This window comes from Capricornis sumatraensis, chromosome 13 (genome assembly GCF_032405125.1).
Source record: "Capricornis sumatraensis isolate serow.1 chromosome 13, serow.2, whole genome shotgun sequence".
NCBI classification, from domain to species: Eukaryota; Metazoa; Chordata; class Mammalia; order Artiodactyla; family Bovidae; genus Capricornis; species Capricornis sumatraensis.
Window position 1 is genome coordinate 73,906,761 of NC_091081.1, and position 16,483 is coordinate 73,923,243.

General features: G+C 35.9%; 1 protein-coding gene across 2 annotated transcripts in view; it reads left to right on the plus strand.

Moving 5' to 3' along the window:
• TAB2 (TGF-beta activated kinase 1 (MAP3K7) binding protein 2) overlaps positions 1 to 13,149 on the plus strand; it is an 85,705-nt gene extending 72,556 nt beyond the window's left edge. For both annotated transcript variants that reach the window (XM_068984923.1, XM_068984924.1), the window contains exons 4-7: positions 5,959 to 6,119; positions 6,332 to 6,425; positions 7,716 to 7,796; positions 11,179 to 13,149. In XM_068984923.1, the coding sequence (XP_068841024.1) occupies positions 5,959 to 6,119; positions 6,332 to 6,425; positions 7,716 to 7,796; positions 11,179 to 11,321 (479 nt within the window). In that variant the 3' untranslated portion in view covers positions 11,322 to 13,149. The remainder of the gene's footprint in view (positions 1 to 5,958; positions 6,120 to 6,331; positions 6,426 to 7,715; positions 7,797 to 11,178) is intronic.
• Positions 13,150 to 16,483: the final 3,334 nt, after the last annotated feature.

Consider the following 16,483-nt stretch of genomic DNA (forward strand, 5'->3'; position numbering starts at 1 on the left):
CCTGAGACATCTGTATGCAGGTCAAGAAGAAGTAGTTAGAACTGGACATGGAACAACAGACTGGTTCCAAATAGAAAAAGGAGTCTGTCAAGGCTGTATATTGTCGCGCTGCTTATTTAACTTATATGCAGAGTGCATCATGAGAAATGCTGGACTGGATAAAACATAGCTGGAATCAAGACTGCTGGAAGAAATATCAGTAACCTCAGATACACAGATAACACCACACTTAGGGCAGAAAGCAAAGAACTAAAGAGCCCCTTGATAAAAGTGAAAGAGGAGAGTGAAAAAGTTGGCTTAAAGCTCAACATTCAGAAAACGAAGATAATGGCATCCGATCCCATTGCTTCATGGCAAGTAGATGGAGAAACAGTGGAAACAGTGACAGACTTTATTTTGGGGGGCTCCAAAATCACTGCAGATGGTGGCTGCAGCCATGAAATTAAAAGACGCTTGCTCTTTGGAAGAATGGTTATGACCAACCTAGACAGCATATTAAAAAGCAGAGACATTACTTTGCCAACAAAGGTCTGTCTAATCAAAGCTGTGGCTTTTCCAGTAGTCATGTATGGATGTGAGAGTTGGACTGTAAAGAAAGCTGAGCGCTGAAGAATTGACGCTTTTGAACTGTGGTGTTGGAGAAGACTCTTGAGAGTCCCTTGGACTACAAAGAAATCCAACCAGTCCATCCTAAAGGAAATCAGTCCTGAATATTCATTGGAAGGACTGATGCTGAAGCGGAAACTCCAGTACTTTGGCCCCCTGATGGGAAGAACTGACTCATTTGAAAAGACCCTGATGCTGGGAAAGATTGAAGTAGAAGGGGACGACAGAGGATGAGATGGTTGGATGGCATCACCAACTCAATGGACATGAGTTTGAGTAAACTCTGGGAGTTGGTGATAGACAGGGAGGCCTGGCATGCTGCAGTCCATGGGGTTGCAAAGAGTCGGACACAACTGAGAACTTAACTGAACTGAATATTGACCTTTTCTCGCTCAGCTTTTTTCCTGGAATGAATATTATTACACTGGCTTTATTTCAGTTTTATATTTGCCTGGTATATCAATTTTAAAGTATCTCTATCAGCCTTCAAGATTTCCTCTGTATCTTTGGTTTTTCAGCAGTCTTATTGTATGTCTAGGTTTGGTTTTGTTTTGATGTTACTTGGAGATCCCTGGGCTTCTTGGATCTGTGACTTATTGTCTTTCATTAATTCTGGAAACCATTTAGCCATTATCCTCAAATACGGCTTACTGTTTTTGCATTTCCTTCACCAATTACATGTATATTATGGACTCATATTGCCTGTCACTTCTTGGATGCTTTGTTCTTCTTCCCTCTTTTTCTTCGGGTTTGATTGAAGTAATCTCTGTCTTCAGGTTCACTGGTTCTTCTGTATCCAGCGTGCTGGTAAGCATGTTGAAAGATTTCTTTATCTCTGATACCATATTTTATTTCCAATATTTGACTCTTCCTTAATAATTTCCATCTCTCCTCTCAGGCTGTCCATCAGCTCCTGCCTGTTGTTCATCTTTTCACCTAACTGCTTCAGCATGCTGTGTGTATGTTCTGTTGCTCAGTCGTGTCCAGTTCTTTGGGACCTGCCAGGCTGCTCTGTCCATGGGATTTTCCCCAGGCAGGAATACTGGAGTGGGTTGCCAGTTCCTTCTCCAGGAGATCTTCCTGACCCAGGAATCAAACCCGAGTCTCTGGCGTCTCCTGTTAGCAGACGGATTCTTTACCACTGCACCACCTAGGAAGCTTCAGTCATAGTTATTTCTCAATTTCCTGCCTGCTCCTTCCAGCATCTGGGTCATGTTTGAATATGGTTCCCTTGACTGCTTTCTCTCTTGGTGATTCGTTGAATTTTCCTCTTACTTTTCTGTGTGTCATTACTTTTTTCTTTTATTATTATTGAATGCCAAAAAGTAGTCTCTTCTGTTTTTTTTTTACATATGAGACCTTTACATCCAGAAACTAGAATACCTTTTTTCCTGTTAGGATATCGTGTGAAGGGTTAAGTCAGTTTAGGCAGGAGTGGAGCTAGGTCTGGGTTTTGTTGTTGCCTTCTTAGTTCTTACAGTCTTCAAATATCTCTAGCAGTTGGCTGCTCTTACTTTGTATCTCTTAGAGTGCTGCCTGGAGTACAAAGTAATCCTTTACTTTAGTCCTTTTATTTTCAACCTTTCTGTGGTGTGATGGGTCCCCATTTATTCAGTCTCCACATGATCTGATAAACAGCCAAATACTAAATTATGTGGAATTTTACAAGCCACGTGGTTTCAGTTGTAACAAAAACAGACATAGACAATAGGTAAACAAGTGAGTGTGGCTATATTCTAGTAAAACTTTGTTCACAAAACAGGCATTGGCCAGATTGGGCCCTTGAGCCATAGTTTGCTAACCCCTTTTTTAGAGCTTTTTTCTTGGGACACACACCCGTATCTCTAAGCTCCAGCAGGGTAGGGATTTTTACCTGTCTTGTTCGTTGATGTCCTGAGTGGCTACAGCAATCCTGACATATTATAGGTTCTCAATATATTAAAAGAATGGATTAGCAAATTACATTTTAAGTGTTTTTTGAAAACAGCAATGCAGCTGTAGATCTTTTGTATATAAACATTAATTTAATTAGATTACAGTTATTATGATTACTGATATATTTGGAATTATTTGTGTTCTAGTTCTTTCCTTCTTTCCTGCTATCTAAGTTTAATCAAATTTTATCCTTTTGTTCTTTTAGAAACTATATTTAGCTTTCTCGTATACTCTTCATCTTTATCCCTAGATATTAACATGTATATTTGGTTTAGCAACATTTGAGAATATTCTTTTAATACTGTTCATGGGTTTCTCCATGGGGTTTTTCTAGTAGTCATATATGGATGTGAAAGTATAATGAAAGCCGAGTGCCAAAGAATTGATGCTTTTGAACTGTGGTGTTGGAGAAGACTCTTGAGAGTCCCTTGGACTGCAAGGAGATACAACCAGCCCATCCTAAAGGAGACCAGTCCTGGGTGCTCATTGGAAGAACTGATGCTGAAGCTGAAACTCCAATACTTTGGCCACCTGACGTGAAGAACTGACTCATTGGAAAAGACCCTGATACTGGGAAAGATTGAGGGCAGGAAGAGAAGGGGATGACAGAGGATGAGATGGTTGGATGGCATCACTAACTCGATGGACATGAGTTTGAGCAAGCTGCGGGGGTTGGTGATGGACAAGGAAGCCTGCCATGCTGCAGTCCATGGAGTTGCAAAGAGTCAGACACGACTGAGCAACTAAACTAAACTGAGAATATTCTTTATAAACACTTTTAAAGCCTTAGAATGCTTTTCATCTAATTTTCGTATTTCCAATTTCTTGTTATTCTTCTCTAATATTTTAGTTTTACTCTTTTTTAAACAGTCTTTGCCTCCCCACCCACTGCCATGGTCTTTTTCCTTTGTTTCAGAGTTAGAGATTTTTTTACATTCATTACCTTATTCCTTCCTGTTGTATTAATGTCCTCCGTATCAAAAACACATCGTTAGTAGTTCTTTCTTTAGGAGTAGTCCATGGCTTGTAAAATCCTCCAACTTTATCTGTTCATCCCTCCTCTGGTAATTTGATTAAGTGAATTAGTTATTCCATTAGCTTCTGAAATATTATTTCATTTCTTCAGGTTTCTCTTCAAATTTTGCCATTCACTCTATTGTCTCCTTCTGGAACTGCTTTTTATATTTATTTAAGATCTTTTAACCCCTCTTTCATGTGTCCCATCACTTTATCTCTGCACTTTGAGAATACTCTTAGATTTATCTCTTGGGTCACTAAATATGTCTTTGACTATGTGTAATCTACAGTTTAATGTATTTGGTTGACTGTTTCAATGGCTATTTTCTATTTCTAGAGGTTGTTTATGGTACTTCTCCAAAACTTATTCATGGTATCTTATTTGTTATATTCTTCTATAATCATTATAATCATCTTAAACAGATATTTCCATAGCTTCTTTCAAATTGTTATATAACCAAGTTTTAGGGGGCTCCTCTCGGGCTGTTGATTCTCATGGTAGATGGTTTTCTTGTTTGGTCATACTTTTCTGCTGAGCACTTCTCTTCATTGAGGATTTTTCCATTTTGGATTCCATAGTAGGTGTCCCTCCATACTGGAAGTAGGTTGCCAGAACAGTTTGCATTTGCTTCTGCCGGTTACTTCAAGGAAATCACCAGCCTTGAGCTAATTGTTAACAGTAATTCCTCACTCAGAGGTTCTGTCTCTGCCCTCACCATATAAATCAGTTTCTCAGAAAATCTGTTCTTATCCCTTCTCCTCATGTAATACTGAATAATATCACAAATGTATGTCTTATTTTCTAACTCAGTACAAATATAAATTATCACTTAGTCGTTAGAACCACTAAATAAATGGGTTTTTTAAAGTTTTTTTTGTTTTGCATATTTAGGAAAAAGCTTTTAGGGAGATGATCTCCGTTAATTTTTAGGAAATACTGCTTTTAAATAATCATTAATTTGAACAAATGTCTTACTAATGGCATTTGAGACTCATTGGTAGATCATCAGAGTTTAGAAATGAAAGAAAGTATGTTATGTTCTTCTAGTTTTCCTTTGCCTTGCCCTTCATTCTCACTGCATGCCTCTGTCTTTCTCCTCTTACTGTCCCACTCAGAAATTAACGCTCCACTCCGCATCTTCTTTTAAGAGAATAAAATAAACCCTAATGCACAATTCTTATGTTTTGTAAATAGAGGCATAAAACTTTGCAATTCAAGTAAAATAAACCAAATTAATAAAAGTCTGACAAAACAAGCCTGGGGTGGTTATGGATATACAAAGACACAGTGAGTTTTCTATCAGGAACATGTGTACCTCCAAAACACCTCCCTGCGTTTTTAGAATATATATTAAAATGAGAGAGAAGATACCAAGAATCAGTCATGATTTTTAAAACTTGAGATATATTCCCTTTCCAATAAATAAGAAAGGAGAATTACAGAGGGAGATACCTGTGGATTATATTAGTGTCAAATTTTTGTTGGGAAAAATTATCTTTTTTTGTTAGGAAAAATTATATTTTTCTTGGGAAAAATTAATTTTAAAGCACTTGAGCCTAACTAGCTTCCCCACACCCCACACCCTAATTCAGATTCTGTAATACACTGCTGGACTAAATGGCCTGAATATATATAGCCTTTTCCTTTTTTAGCTTCTTGGAAATTTTAGTCTGATTGATGGTGACTAAATAGCATTAATCTGTTTAATCGACTTGACTTTTTTAATTGCTATTTTTCATTTTTAGAAATTATTATACTTTCTCAAATCAGCTTGTTTTCTCGTGGTAGAATCACCCCAAGCTTCCATTTAATAGTAAATTCAGTTATCTTCACCACCAGCACAATAGCCTAAAAAGTCAAACTCGTTTTGTCCAGAAGTGGCAAAATCATGTATACCGATTGTTATGGCTTACTAAGGTTTCCCGGGCAGTTCATCATTCATGTGACAAGGTTGATTGCTTATTTTCTTTTTAAAAAAATCTTAGGAAAATGTTTTCACTAAATATAATTGGAATATAAGAAAATGTATTTGGTTTATCTGAATGGTTTTGTTTTTGATTTGCAGTTTGAGCAGTTTAATGTTAACATTCATGTGGATCGAAATCAATCACTTTTATTTATTGCATGCATCAAAATGGATTTAACCTAACCCACATTCCCATTAAGTTGTTTATATGCTTAAATGATTCTCAAGTTACAAATAAAATAATTCTCTAAAGTTAAAAATGTTGAAATTTTAAATATTTAACACACAATGCTTTGTTTTAGTGTTATCTTTGAGATTCTCCACAGCCTCTTGTTTGTCACAGAAATAGTTATCTGTTTTGTTTTCCCAAGGTTGTTTAAAGGTTAATTGACTAAACTGGGTGGATCTTCATATATGCTAATATATATTGCAGCTCTTTTGGTACACCAGAAGGCCAGAATGGAACGGCTTCAAAGAGAACTTGAGATTCAAAAGAAAAAGCTGGATAAACTAAAATCTGAGGTCAATGAAATGGAAAATAATCTAACTCGAAGGCGTCTGAAAAGATCAAATTCCATATCCCAGATACCTTCAGTAAGTCTTTCTTTCTGTAACTGTTGTAACTGCTGTGCTTGAACATGAGAATAGGTAACCTGTCATCAGTATAAAAGCTTGACCTACTTTTCTAGAAATGCTCTTAATTCATACTTGTTTTTCTGTCCTTACTTCCCCCTGCAAACCTTAACTCCTTCTTAACTAATAACACAAGAGTTCGATGTAGATCCTCACCTGGAATTATTTTTCAGCTCGAAGAAATGCAGCAGTTGAGAAGTTGTAATAGACAGCTCCAGATTGACATTGACTGCTTAACCAAAGAAATTGATCTTTTTCAAGCCCGAGGTAAAGTTCAATGCATATTCAGCTGAAATTCTTTGTATTAATTTATCAGCTCTTCCTGTGGCTGAAAACAGACTTTTAATTGTAATCTTGTTTCAGATTTGATTTGGAGCCATATAGTGCTGCTTAGATTTTTATTTTCTCTTACTTGCCACTCCTCCCTCCAAAGCTGTATATTTGGTTGAGAAGTAATTTGATACTTTTAATATCCTTCAAATCCCCTTAGTCATACAATAAGGGAAGACAGTGATTAGTATGTCTGGCTATATTGTCAAAAGTATTGCTGTTATGTATTAATATAATCTGTTACAGTGTTTATTAAGATGGTAATATATATACTCATATTCCTTTTTTCCTGTTTCCCTTTTATCCTTCTACCTTTGAAGAATTATGCTTTTAAGAACATGATTAAAAGGCATCCCCACTCTAATGGCACTTACTTAATTGATGACATAGAGAAGAAAATTAAAATACGACATACAATATTTTAGGAAAATGATAGTTTATGATAATTGAACTGTTATTGACCAGCAATAATTGTTTATTGTGGAGTAAAAAAAAGATTGGGGCATTTGGCGCAGTACGTGAGTGAGTAAAAAGTGTTCCACAGACAACTAAAAAGAATGTTTATAACTTAAACCTAATTCTAAAGTTTGGAAATAATAGAAATATATAAAATGAAAAGACAGGAAAGGGAAAAAGCCAAAAAATAAGCCCGCAGTCACATTTCTCAGTGTGTGCCAAAATCCATTAAACTGGAAGATGATTTGTTTTATTTTCTTTTAGTAAGTAAGCTGTTTATCTTGAAACAGTCATAGAAAATGCCATAATTTAACTTTGGAGAGAAAAAATTGGTGCTAGTCTAGAAAATGTAATCTTTGAACTTGTTCCTTTTGTTTAAAATCTGAAGCATCACATTATATTAGTTCAGGTTTTTATACTTACTTGAGGCCAAGCTATTTAGTTGCTTAAGACCATGTTAAAATTATATTTTACACTGTCAAATTTTAAGTTATCTTAACTTGTCACATACAACAGGGATCTGTTCTAGTTCTTTCACTGTCTTACTAGCATTAATCTAACTGTTATGGGTACTATCAATATATTACACCTGTTTCAGCTGTTTTTGAAATCCTTTCATGTAATTGGAGATTAGAGGTGTGAAATAAAAGAAAAGTACTTTTTCTATTTAACTGTGATTTTTTTTTTAAGAGAGAAAATATTTGCTTTTAAAAAATCTTTCTAATTTTTTTGAGCTATAAACATTGATATGCTTCTTTTTATTTATTTCAGGACCACATTTCAATCCCAGTGCTATTCATAACTTTTATGACAATATTGGATTCGTAGGCCCTGTGCCACCAAAACCCAAAGGTTAGTGTATCCAGTAAGTGTGAAAACTGTTGTGTTTTGAAAAACAAGATTTTAGAAAATTTTATTCTTAGCAGCCTTCCACTCTAGAAGTACTTCCAACTTTGGCATTCTTGGATGGATTCATTAGGAAAACATGCTGGGAATTGGGAGGGTTCAAAAATGTAATGTACTTAGCCCTTTAAAAGTCATATGTATGTCCTTAGGATTCATTGTATACTCCCAGAATAGCAAATCTTGGCCAAAAAAAAAAAAAAATCACCAGGTATAAAAACTTGTATTCTTTGAAATTTTAGACAAACATTAAGAAAGACACCTTAGGAAAGTTTATTTTTCATAAGTATTCTGTCCTATATAGTTTATGCATAGTTCTCTATAATCAAAATTCTCTGAATTTCAGATAAATGGTTTTTTTCATTATTACCTACTAGCATTTTTATGTCATTGATACAGATTATGTATACACCAAACTAAGAAATGTTGAAACATTTGTGTGGGTTTTTTACTCCAGGCATTAAAAAATATGTAGACATGGGAACAATCTTTGGTTTGTTCCAAGAATTTTCATATTCTCATTCAGCATCCTCTTCTCTCCTCTCCTTAGTTTTTATTCAGTTATGATTCACTTAGGCCTAGCTGTAGCTTCATATTTTTTATTATTTAAATGTTTTTAAACATAGTTAGCTGGAATGTAGTGAAGTCTTATTACAGAGGAGCAAAAGTGAAATTGGGCATTTGACACAGTACGTGAGTAAGCAAGTGTTCAGACATTGGATGTTAATTGCATAAAGGAATAAGGAAAGCAGTGGTAAGCAGAGCCTAGCTCCTTAAAATAAGCAAAATGGATATTTTAGACTCTGAGTTGCCTCAATATAATCTTTTTATTCTCTTTCAAAAACTAAAAATTCTCATATGAAAAGATCTATTTTGTTTCCAGGTAATTCAGTACTTCTGTGTTATGGGTAGGCGGGAGATGGGGTGTAGATGAAATAAGGTTTGTCTTGACAGTTGTTGAAGCAGCATAAGGGCTGAGAGTTTTTTTCACTGTTTTCACTGCTTTTGTGTGTATTTGAAATTTTCCATGATAAAAAGTAAGGGGAAAAAAAATACTTAAAAAGCTTTTCACAAAAGATAAATGCTTGTGTACTGGATATTTTTAGAGAAATAAAGAATTAGTCATTTTTGCCTTAAAGCTAAAATAGGGAGTTACTAGTTTCACTTACAGAGGTTTACTTAGTTCTTAAAATCAGTTCTGCTTTACAATGTGGATTTTTTAACAGCTAAAATAAAGTGTGGCCATCACAAGTCATCTCGTACTGTGCACCCTAAATAACTTCCTCTTTTCTCGATTCTGGTGGTTACTTAGTTTCCAAATACCACTAATAATAAAAGTCATAATTAGAAGGACCAGAAGATTTTGTGCAGTTGGAAGAAAACCATTGGAGATTTTTTCATTTAAAAAAAAATTAGGTCCTCTATTTGATTACCTTAGATATTTAAATATTGAAGATAATCCTGGCACTTAGTAATAGAATGAAGTGTTAATACAGATTGAATGGCCCCTCCTAAAAAAACCTTTGTAGTTAACAAAAAGGATAGACAGGGTTTTACTGAAAATGTGCCAGATTGGAATGTTTTACCAAAATTCTAATAAGCAGAGTGGATTATCCCCAGATTAAAACAGTTGTTCTATAAAATGTGTCCTAAGTATGGAATGTGGAATAATTGTAGATGGTAAGAAGTCAAACTTTTTTAACCTATTCATTTTTGAGTTTTAGGTGGATACTAATTTGTATTGTCAGACTCTTGATTTTTAAAGTATTTTTACCTAGATAAACCTTAAATAGATAATTTTTTTAATATGTATTTATTGGTTTGGCTGTGCTGGGTCTTAGTTGTGACATGTGGGATCTAGCTCCCTGACCAGGGAGTGAACCTGGGCCCCCTGCATTGGGAGTGCAGAGTCTTAGCCACTGGACCACCAGCAAAGTTCCCTAGATATTTGTTTTAAAGCTATTCAATTTAAAGAAAATTTACTATATAAATAACTTTCATGGTGCTCATGCATGTGCCAGAATCATGGTGATGCCTAAAAGTTCCCATGCCTAAAGTGGGAATTTTGCAATAAAATGTTAACCTTAAGACCAAACACTAAGTAAAGTGCTGCTAAACAAAGTACCATCACTTAATTATTTTGAATTTGTTACAGAAACTTGTCTTCCTATATTTTTATCCACTATATATCATAGTTTGTCTTTTAAAATAGCAGAAAAGATATCATTTACTTACCAGCTCAGTGGAATAGGTAGAATTTGCAAATTAATATACATTTTTAATATAATTTATAAACTACAAATCATAAACCATGACTGGAGAGATCCAATAATGCATGCTCCTTTTACTTCAGACCTCCCCAAAATAATTTATAGGAATCCTACTTTTAAATTACAAAGATACCTCCCTCCCCCATAAAAGTAGTTTTATAAATGTAATTTCATCTTTGACACAACCATGGAGGAATGTATTTCTTATATTTAAGATACCTCTGTACATTCAAACATTTAGAACATTGACCTTATAAAACTGCAGTGACTATTGTATAAGAAAGAAAGACTAGATGTAGAGGAAACATGATTATCTAAGATCACAGAGCAAAGAAATTAGGAGTTCATAGCAGAACCATGAATAGAACTCCAGTCTCATGACTCTGGATCTGGTAGTCTTTCTAGTGTTCCATAATAAATACGTTTTCAAATAACATGAGAAATAAAGTCTGATAAAATTTTATACTAATTTGCTTCTCCAAGTCTGTTGTTGACATTTCGGTAAATAAGATTTTAGAGATAAGTACATATTGTTCAGTTTTAGATTTTTAGCAGATGGAGAACATTTAATAAACACATCCATTCATGGATAGAAATCAGAAATATAACCACTACATCAGTGAGAAATGAAACTGAAGCTTGAATGAGACACAGATGCGCTAGCAGTACTGCATTGCACGTGGATACCTTGCCACATTCTTAGGTGACATTGTGGTCATCTTGGCTACTAGAGACCATATGAATTGATTTCCCCTTTCTCCTGCTATAAGTTGGGGGAAATGATGCTCTTTTCCCATTTGAGGAGATATTGAGGTGATTAAGTCACGTCCATGTTGCTGTTCCCCAGCAGAGATGTGCCAGCCTGATAGATACAGGTTGTGAGGATCAGGCATGTGGGTCAGTTTCAGCTGGATGCTTCGTTTGATTAACAGGCTGTTTCATGCTGTGTGGTGCTAGTGTTTAACAGACTGCGCTATGAGGAAAGCCCAATAGTGCTTATAGTTGCCAGTAATTTATGACTGTGAATTTGCTTCTAAAATAATTATTTTGCTTCCTTACAGATCAAAGGTCCACCATCAAAACACCAAAGACTCAAGACACAGAAGATGATGAGGGGGCTCAGTGGAATTGTACTGCCTGTACTTTTTTGAACCATCCAGCCTTAATCCGTTGCGAACAGTGTGAGATGCCAAGGCATTTCTGAGCCAGGAGGCCCTACATCTTCTCCAAATCCACATCTGAAATTCAAGAAACCAGTCTGTCATCAGGGGAAAAGTTTCACTGCTACATAGGATTTTGTAAAATTGAAGGTGTGACAAGATGGTGTTGTGCTAATGTTAAATATCAACCCACAGAGCTAATAATACCTCAGTCTAATGTCATGGGCAGTTGAAATTCATCACATGAAAGGTAATCTGCTAAAAGACTTGGTTGCCCACTGCCTAACCATGTACAGTGTTACCAGTAGCCCGTCATGGATAATTCTCAACATATTAATACCTAGGTGTTCCCAGTACTTTTTTCCCTCATGTCACTACTGAATTTTGACAGGAGGAAGGAATAGAATGATGGCTTTTTTTTTTTTAAGCTTTCGGTGAAACACTACAAACATGAAGAAAAGCAACGAGGTTTAACTATTTAAAAACTGTTTGCTGCTGTATAGTGCCAGTGGAAAGGGGAAGAACTTCACAAATCTGTGGTACTCTTGGCCTTGTCTTTGTCTTCCCTGAAAACGTCTCCACTCTGTGAAGCGCCAGCATCTAGGCTCTAAAGATGAAAGGAGAGCAGCAGCGTTGTCTGTACAAACCTGGAGTGAAATACCCCAAAGCTTTTCCTACTGTACAGAGCTCTCAAGTTTGCTTTAAGTGATTTCTTTTCTTCCTTATTATTTTCTTATATTTCTATATGTATAGTGTAATAGTCTTTTGTTAACTAATTTTCTTTTTTCCTTTTAGTGATTAAGTACTATCATGTCCCTTTTTAAGCCTTACGTGAGAGAAGCGTTGCCTTCAAAATAAAAAAGCATTAATGAAATGAAACTATGCACAAAATAACTTTCCTCTACTTATTCTGTGCTTTGCCCTCATGAGTACCGATGTTCTGTGAAGACGTATACAGATGCTGCACAGTGAACTGCAGAAAATATTACAAGACTTCTGTCTGTAGGTCACACTATGTACTGACTTTAGTGGTGGGTAACACAACATGGTGTTTTATCTTCCACAGGGAAGCTTAAAACAAAAGGTATTTTTAACCCACTGACAGCAACAAGGTTAAGCTTGCTTTATCTGCCTTGTGTCCCACAGAACTTCCACAAGAGATTACTATTGGGAAAGTACAGTTTCCAAACAAGCAGCAGTACCTACAGCCCTTTTCTTGGAGAGAAATTTAAACGCTTTACTGTTGGGGCAGTCCGTTTCTAAACCTGACTTGGTGGCAGTATCGTGTATATTTATGAAACAAGGCTAGTCGCATTTAGGACAACTGAAGAAAAGCTGGAAAAAAGAAAAACAAGCAAACTTGAACACTGAAGCAACCTCAAGCATCTCTTTATTTTGATGATATATTTTTATAAGGAAAATAAATATTCAGATGATCAGGAATGTATATAACGAAATGAAATCAAGGAAAAAATAACAATATGCATTAAAAAATTATGAAATTATATATCAGTGCTTAGAATGGGGTTAAGGGAAGTGCTGAAATGTAGCAAAAGATAGGAGATAATGTAGACTGGCACCCACTGTAAATGTTTGCAAATGAATATTTTTTAAATAAGCAAGATTATTACAGGTGATTCTATATGAATGTCAGAGCCTTAACTTCCAGGCTTTGCATCTTGTATATGAGAAGAACTATGACAATCCTAGTTAATTAGATGAGAAACCCAAAGCCTTTACATTTGATGCATTTTGTTTTAAAATAGGCCTTGTTTTTCAGCTTCATCTGCAGTTCTATGTGAAGATTGATAAATCAGTTTTTACTTGTTTTATTAATAAAACGTAATTTGGATATCTTGAGTTGATGGTTTTGTGATTTAGCTGGGTAAACTATCTTTGTAACAGATAAGTTATTTATAAAAATTAAAAAACTTATATTCTAACGTGGATTTTGTGACTTGTTCTTAAAGTTTTGTGGGACAGGAGGTAAATTATGCAGAACATTTGATAGTTAATAGAAATCAGAGGAAACTCAACCTCCAGAGTCTCCTCCTGACATCATGGCATTCTGTGGCAGTTCTCGGATTATTCGTATCGATTTCCCCAGGCTTCTTTTTAACTAATGAAAGCAACCATGTTTCAGCTAAGCCAGAGAAATGAATATTCCTCTTTTCAAAGTTTATTATAGCTTTATTCTTCTGTTTCTCTTGGAGTTTTGTTTTTTAAGTTTACCCCATTGTTGAAATGTGATTTCTTGGGCCATTTAGCCTGAGTAAGTCACTTACTTCATATTTGCTCTTTCACACTATGTGTATGTGCTGAAGATGGCACTACTTCTCTGGAAGAGAACCTTTAAGAATTTTCAAAAACTTATGACTCAGTTTTTCTGAGCTTGAAAAAGAGCCAAGTAGCGCTTGCTGATCTCATTATGACATAACTCAAAGCCCTACCATGGCTTCCCTTGTGGCTCAGATGGCAAAGAATTGACCTGCAATGCAGGAGGCCCAGGGTTCAGTCCCTGGGTCAGGAAGATCCCCTGGAGAAGGGAATGGCTACCCACTCCCGTATTCTTGCCTGGAGAATCCCATGGACAGAGGAACCTGGCAGGCTACAGTCCATGGGGGTCTCAAAGGAGTTGCACAGGACTGAGCAACTAACTTGTCTGCCATTGTTGGTCTTTTAAACCTGCTGCTGCTGCTGCTAAGTCGCTTCAGTCGTGTCCGACTCTGTGCGACCTCATAGACGGCAGCCCACCAGGCTCCCCCGTCCCTGGGATTCTCCAGGCAAGAACACTGGAGTGGCTTGCCATTTCCTTCTCCAGTGCATGAAAGTGAAAAGTGAAAGCGAAGTCGCTCAGTCGTGTCAGACTCTTCGCGACCCCATGGACCACAGCCTACCAGGCTCCTCCATCCATGGGATTCTCCAGGCAAGAGTACTGGAGTGGGGTGCCATTGCCTTCTCCTCTTTTAAACCTAGTAGGACATATATATTCTTTGCCAGGGAACATGAGGTCTAGAGACCACCTTCAAGAATTATTGCAGTGAAAAAGAATTACAGGTCCAATGAGCCTCAGATGGAAAAATGGACTTCACTTCTCATTGCTGATCCTACCTGGGTGCTAACATTCTTTATTTTTAAAAGGGAGGTGGGCAGTTAGCAGCTCATGTAAACTGGCCCTCTCAGGAAAGCTTTTATTTTTAACAAAATATTGGCCAGTATCTACTATCATAGCTAGTACATTATACAAAGAAGATGCATATTGTATTGAGAATTTTTGTAGAAAAAATACGAAAATTTATTTTTCTTTTAAATTTGCCATTTTTAGAAAATGATCAAGAAGGATCAAGCTACAACATAATGTTAATTGACTTTATACTAGAGAATTGTGCATAAAATCATATCTATGATAGCCCAAACTGTATTAGCTCTTAGCTTTAAATTTGTAATTTAATCAAAGCATGTATAAATAGCAAAGTTAACTGACATTTCATCAGTTTCCTGTATCCCAATTCAATGTTGATAGGCAATTACAGTGAACAATGATAGTTTAAGAAATGAATGGTAAAAGATAAAATAACCTGTGAGTAATTGAAGATGGCTATGCTGCCTTAGAAAATAATAACTCTGCAGTGGCACCGAAGGCCATTCCAGATTTAATGTATGCTTGCTAGGTATTAGTATAGTTTTACACATAATATTACAAAATACTTAATTTCTCCATGACAAGTGAGCATGTTTTTTGTGGCTCTAGTTTTTAGAAGCTATAATTATATCCATTTTACTTGAAGATTAAGTGATTCAGGGTTGCGATTTCATTTTTGTTGTTGCCATCTGAAAATATAGGCAAATGAGAGAAAAGACTTCCTCTAAAGAAAGCACAGTTTTGTAGCTTTGTTTTTGTTAAATTGGATTTTCCCCCCTCAATATGTACTAGGCTGTTCGGTGTTTTTTTTTTTTGGTTCTTGTCTTTTTTCCCCCAGGGAGTGTAGTTAATCATTAAAAATGCTTGGTAATGCATTGTCTTCACAACTATTAAGTTTTTTCCATGTTACAGATTCAAAACTAGAGTTGCTATGTTAACAGTATAATAGTTCATTTATTTACTTAGTTGTTTAAGAAGGGAAAGCAATTGCTTTCTTAATACTGCCACTTTGTTCCACAGCTAGACCCCCTCAAGTCTTAATGAGTTGGGACAGCTGCAATCCAATTGGGCATCTCCCTGGATTTACTCTGTGATCCTGGGATAGTCACTTGCTTTTCACTCCTTACCTTGTTTAAAGGAAGATTATATTAATGTTAAAATGCTCCTCACAGGGGTGTTGAGGGGCTTAATGTGAGTCCATCAGAGCCAACCTCTTCTCGCTAGGAACCAGATTATCCTAAAGCTGTGGGTTATGTTTCTGTATGAATGGGTTTTGAAACATTTTTCTCAACAGTATTAACGAACAAAATGGTAATTTGACTTATTTATTTCTTTGAATTGGCCTCAGAACATCTCAGTCTTTCAGAGTTTGGTATTTCAGTCACTGTGATTGAAATTCTGTCCCTCTTTTGATGTCAAAAGATTTATTGCTTCGCAAAGGTTTCAAGGCTGACCTGAAGATCAAGTCTGTTTATACATGTCCAGCTCTCTAAAGAATGTACTTTTTATGATGGAGAATAACAAATTATTTCTCCAGGAAAATAAATACTTTCTTCAAAGGACTTAGTCCAGTGTTTGCACATCTGCATATTTGTTTTAACCCTAAAATTGACCCAAAGTCCTCTTCATTCTAGCTACTCTTTACAGATCCCCTTCTTTACCCCTTTCCCCCAACCCCTTTTCTGAGGGTAGGAATACATCCTTCCTTCGATCACAACTGCACTCAGCACTCCATACCTACAGGTTCTACATCTTCAGATTTAAGCAACTATAGATCAAAAATACTCAGGAAAAAAGTTGCAGAAATCAGAACTTGAATTTATTGTGTATCAGCAACTATTTACATTGTATGAGGTACTGTAAGAATCAGAGATGACTCCAGACATACTAAATACTATGCCTTTTTATATAAGGGGCTTGAACATCCACAGATTTTGGTATGGGGTCAGGAGGATACCAAGAGATGACTTAAATAATAGAACCATCACAACTTTCTGATCCACATTCCAAAAATGTTTGTTGATCCTCATAGCACACTGAATAAGTACTGCAGTATCTTCATTG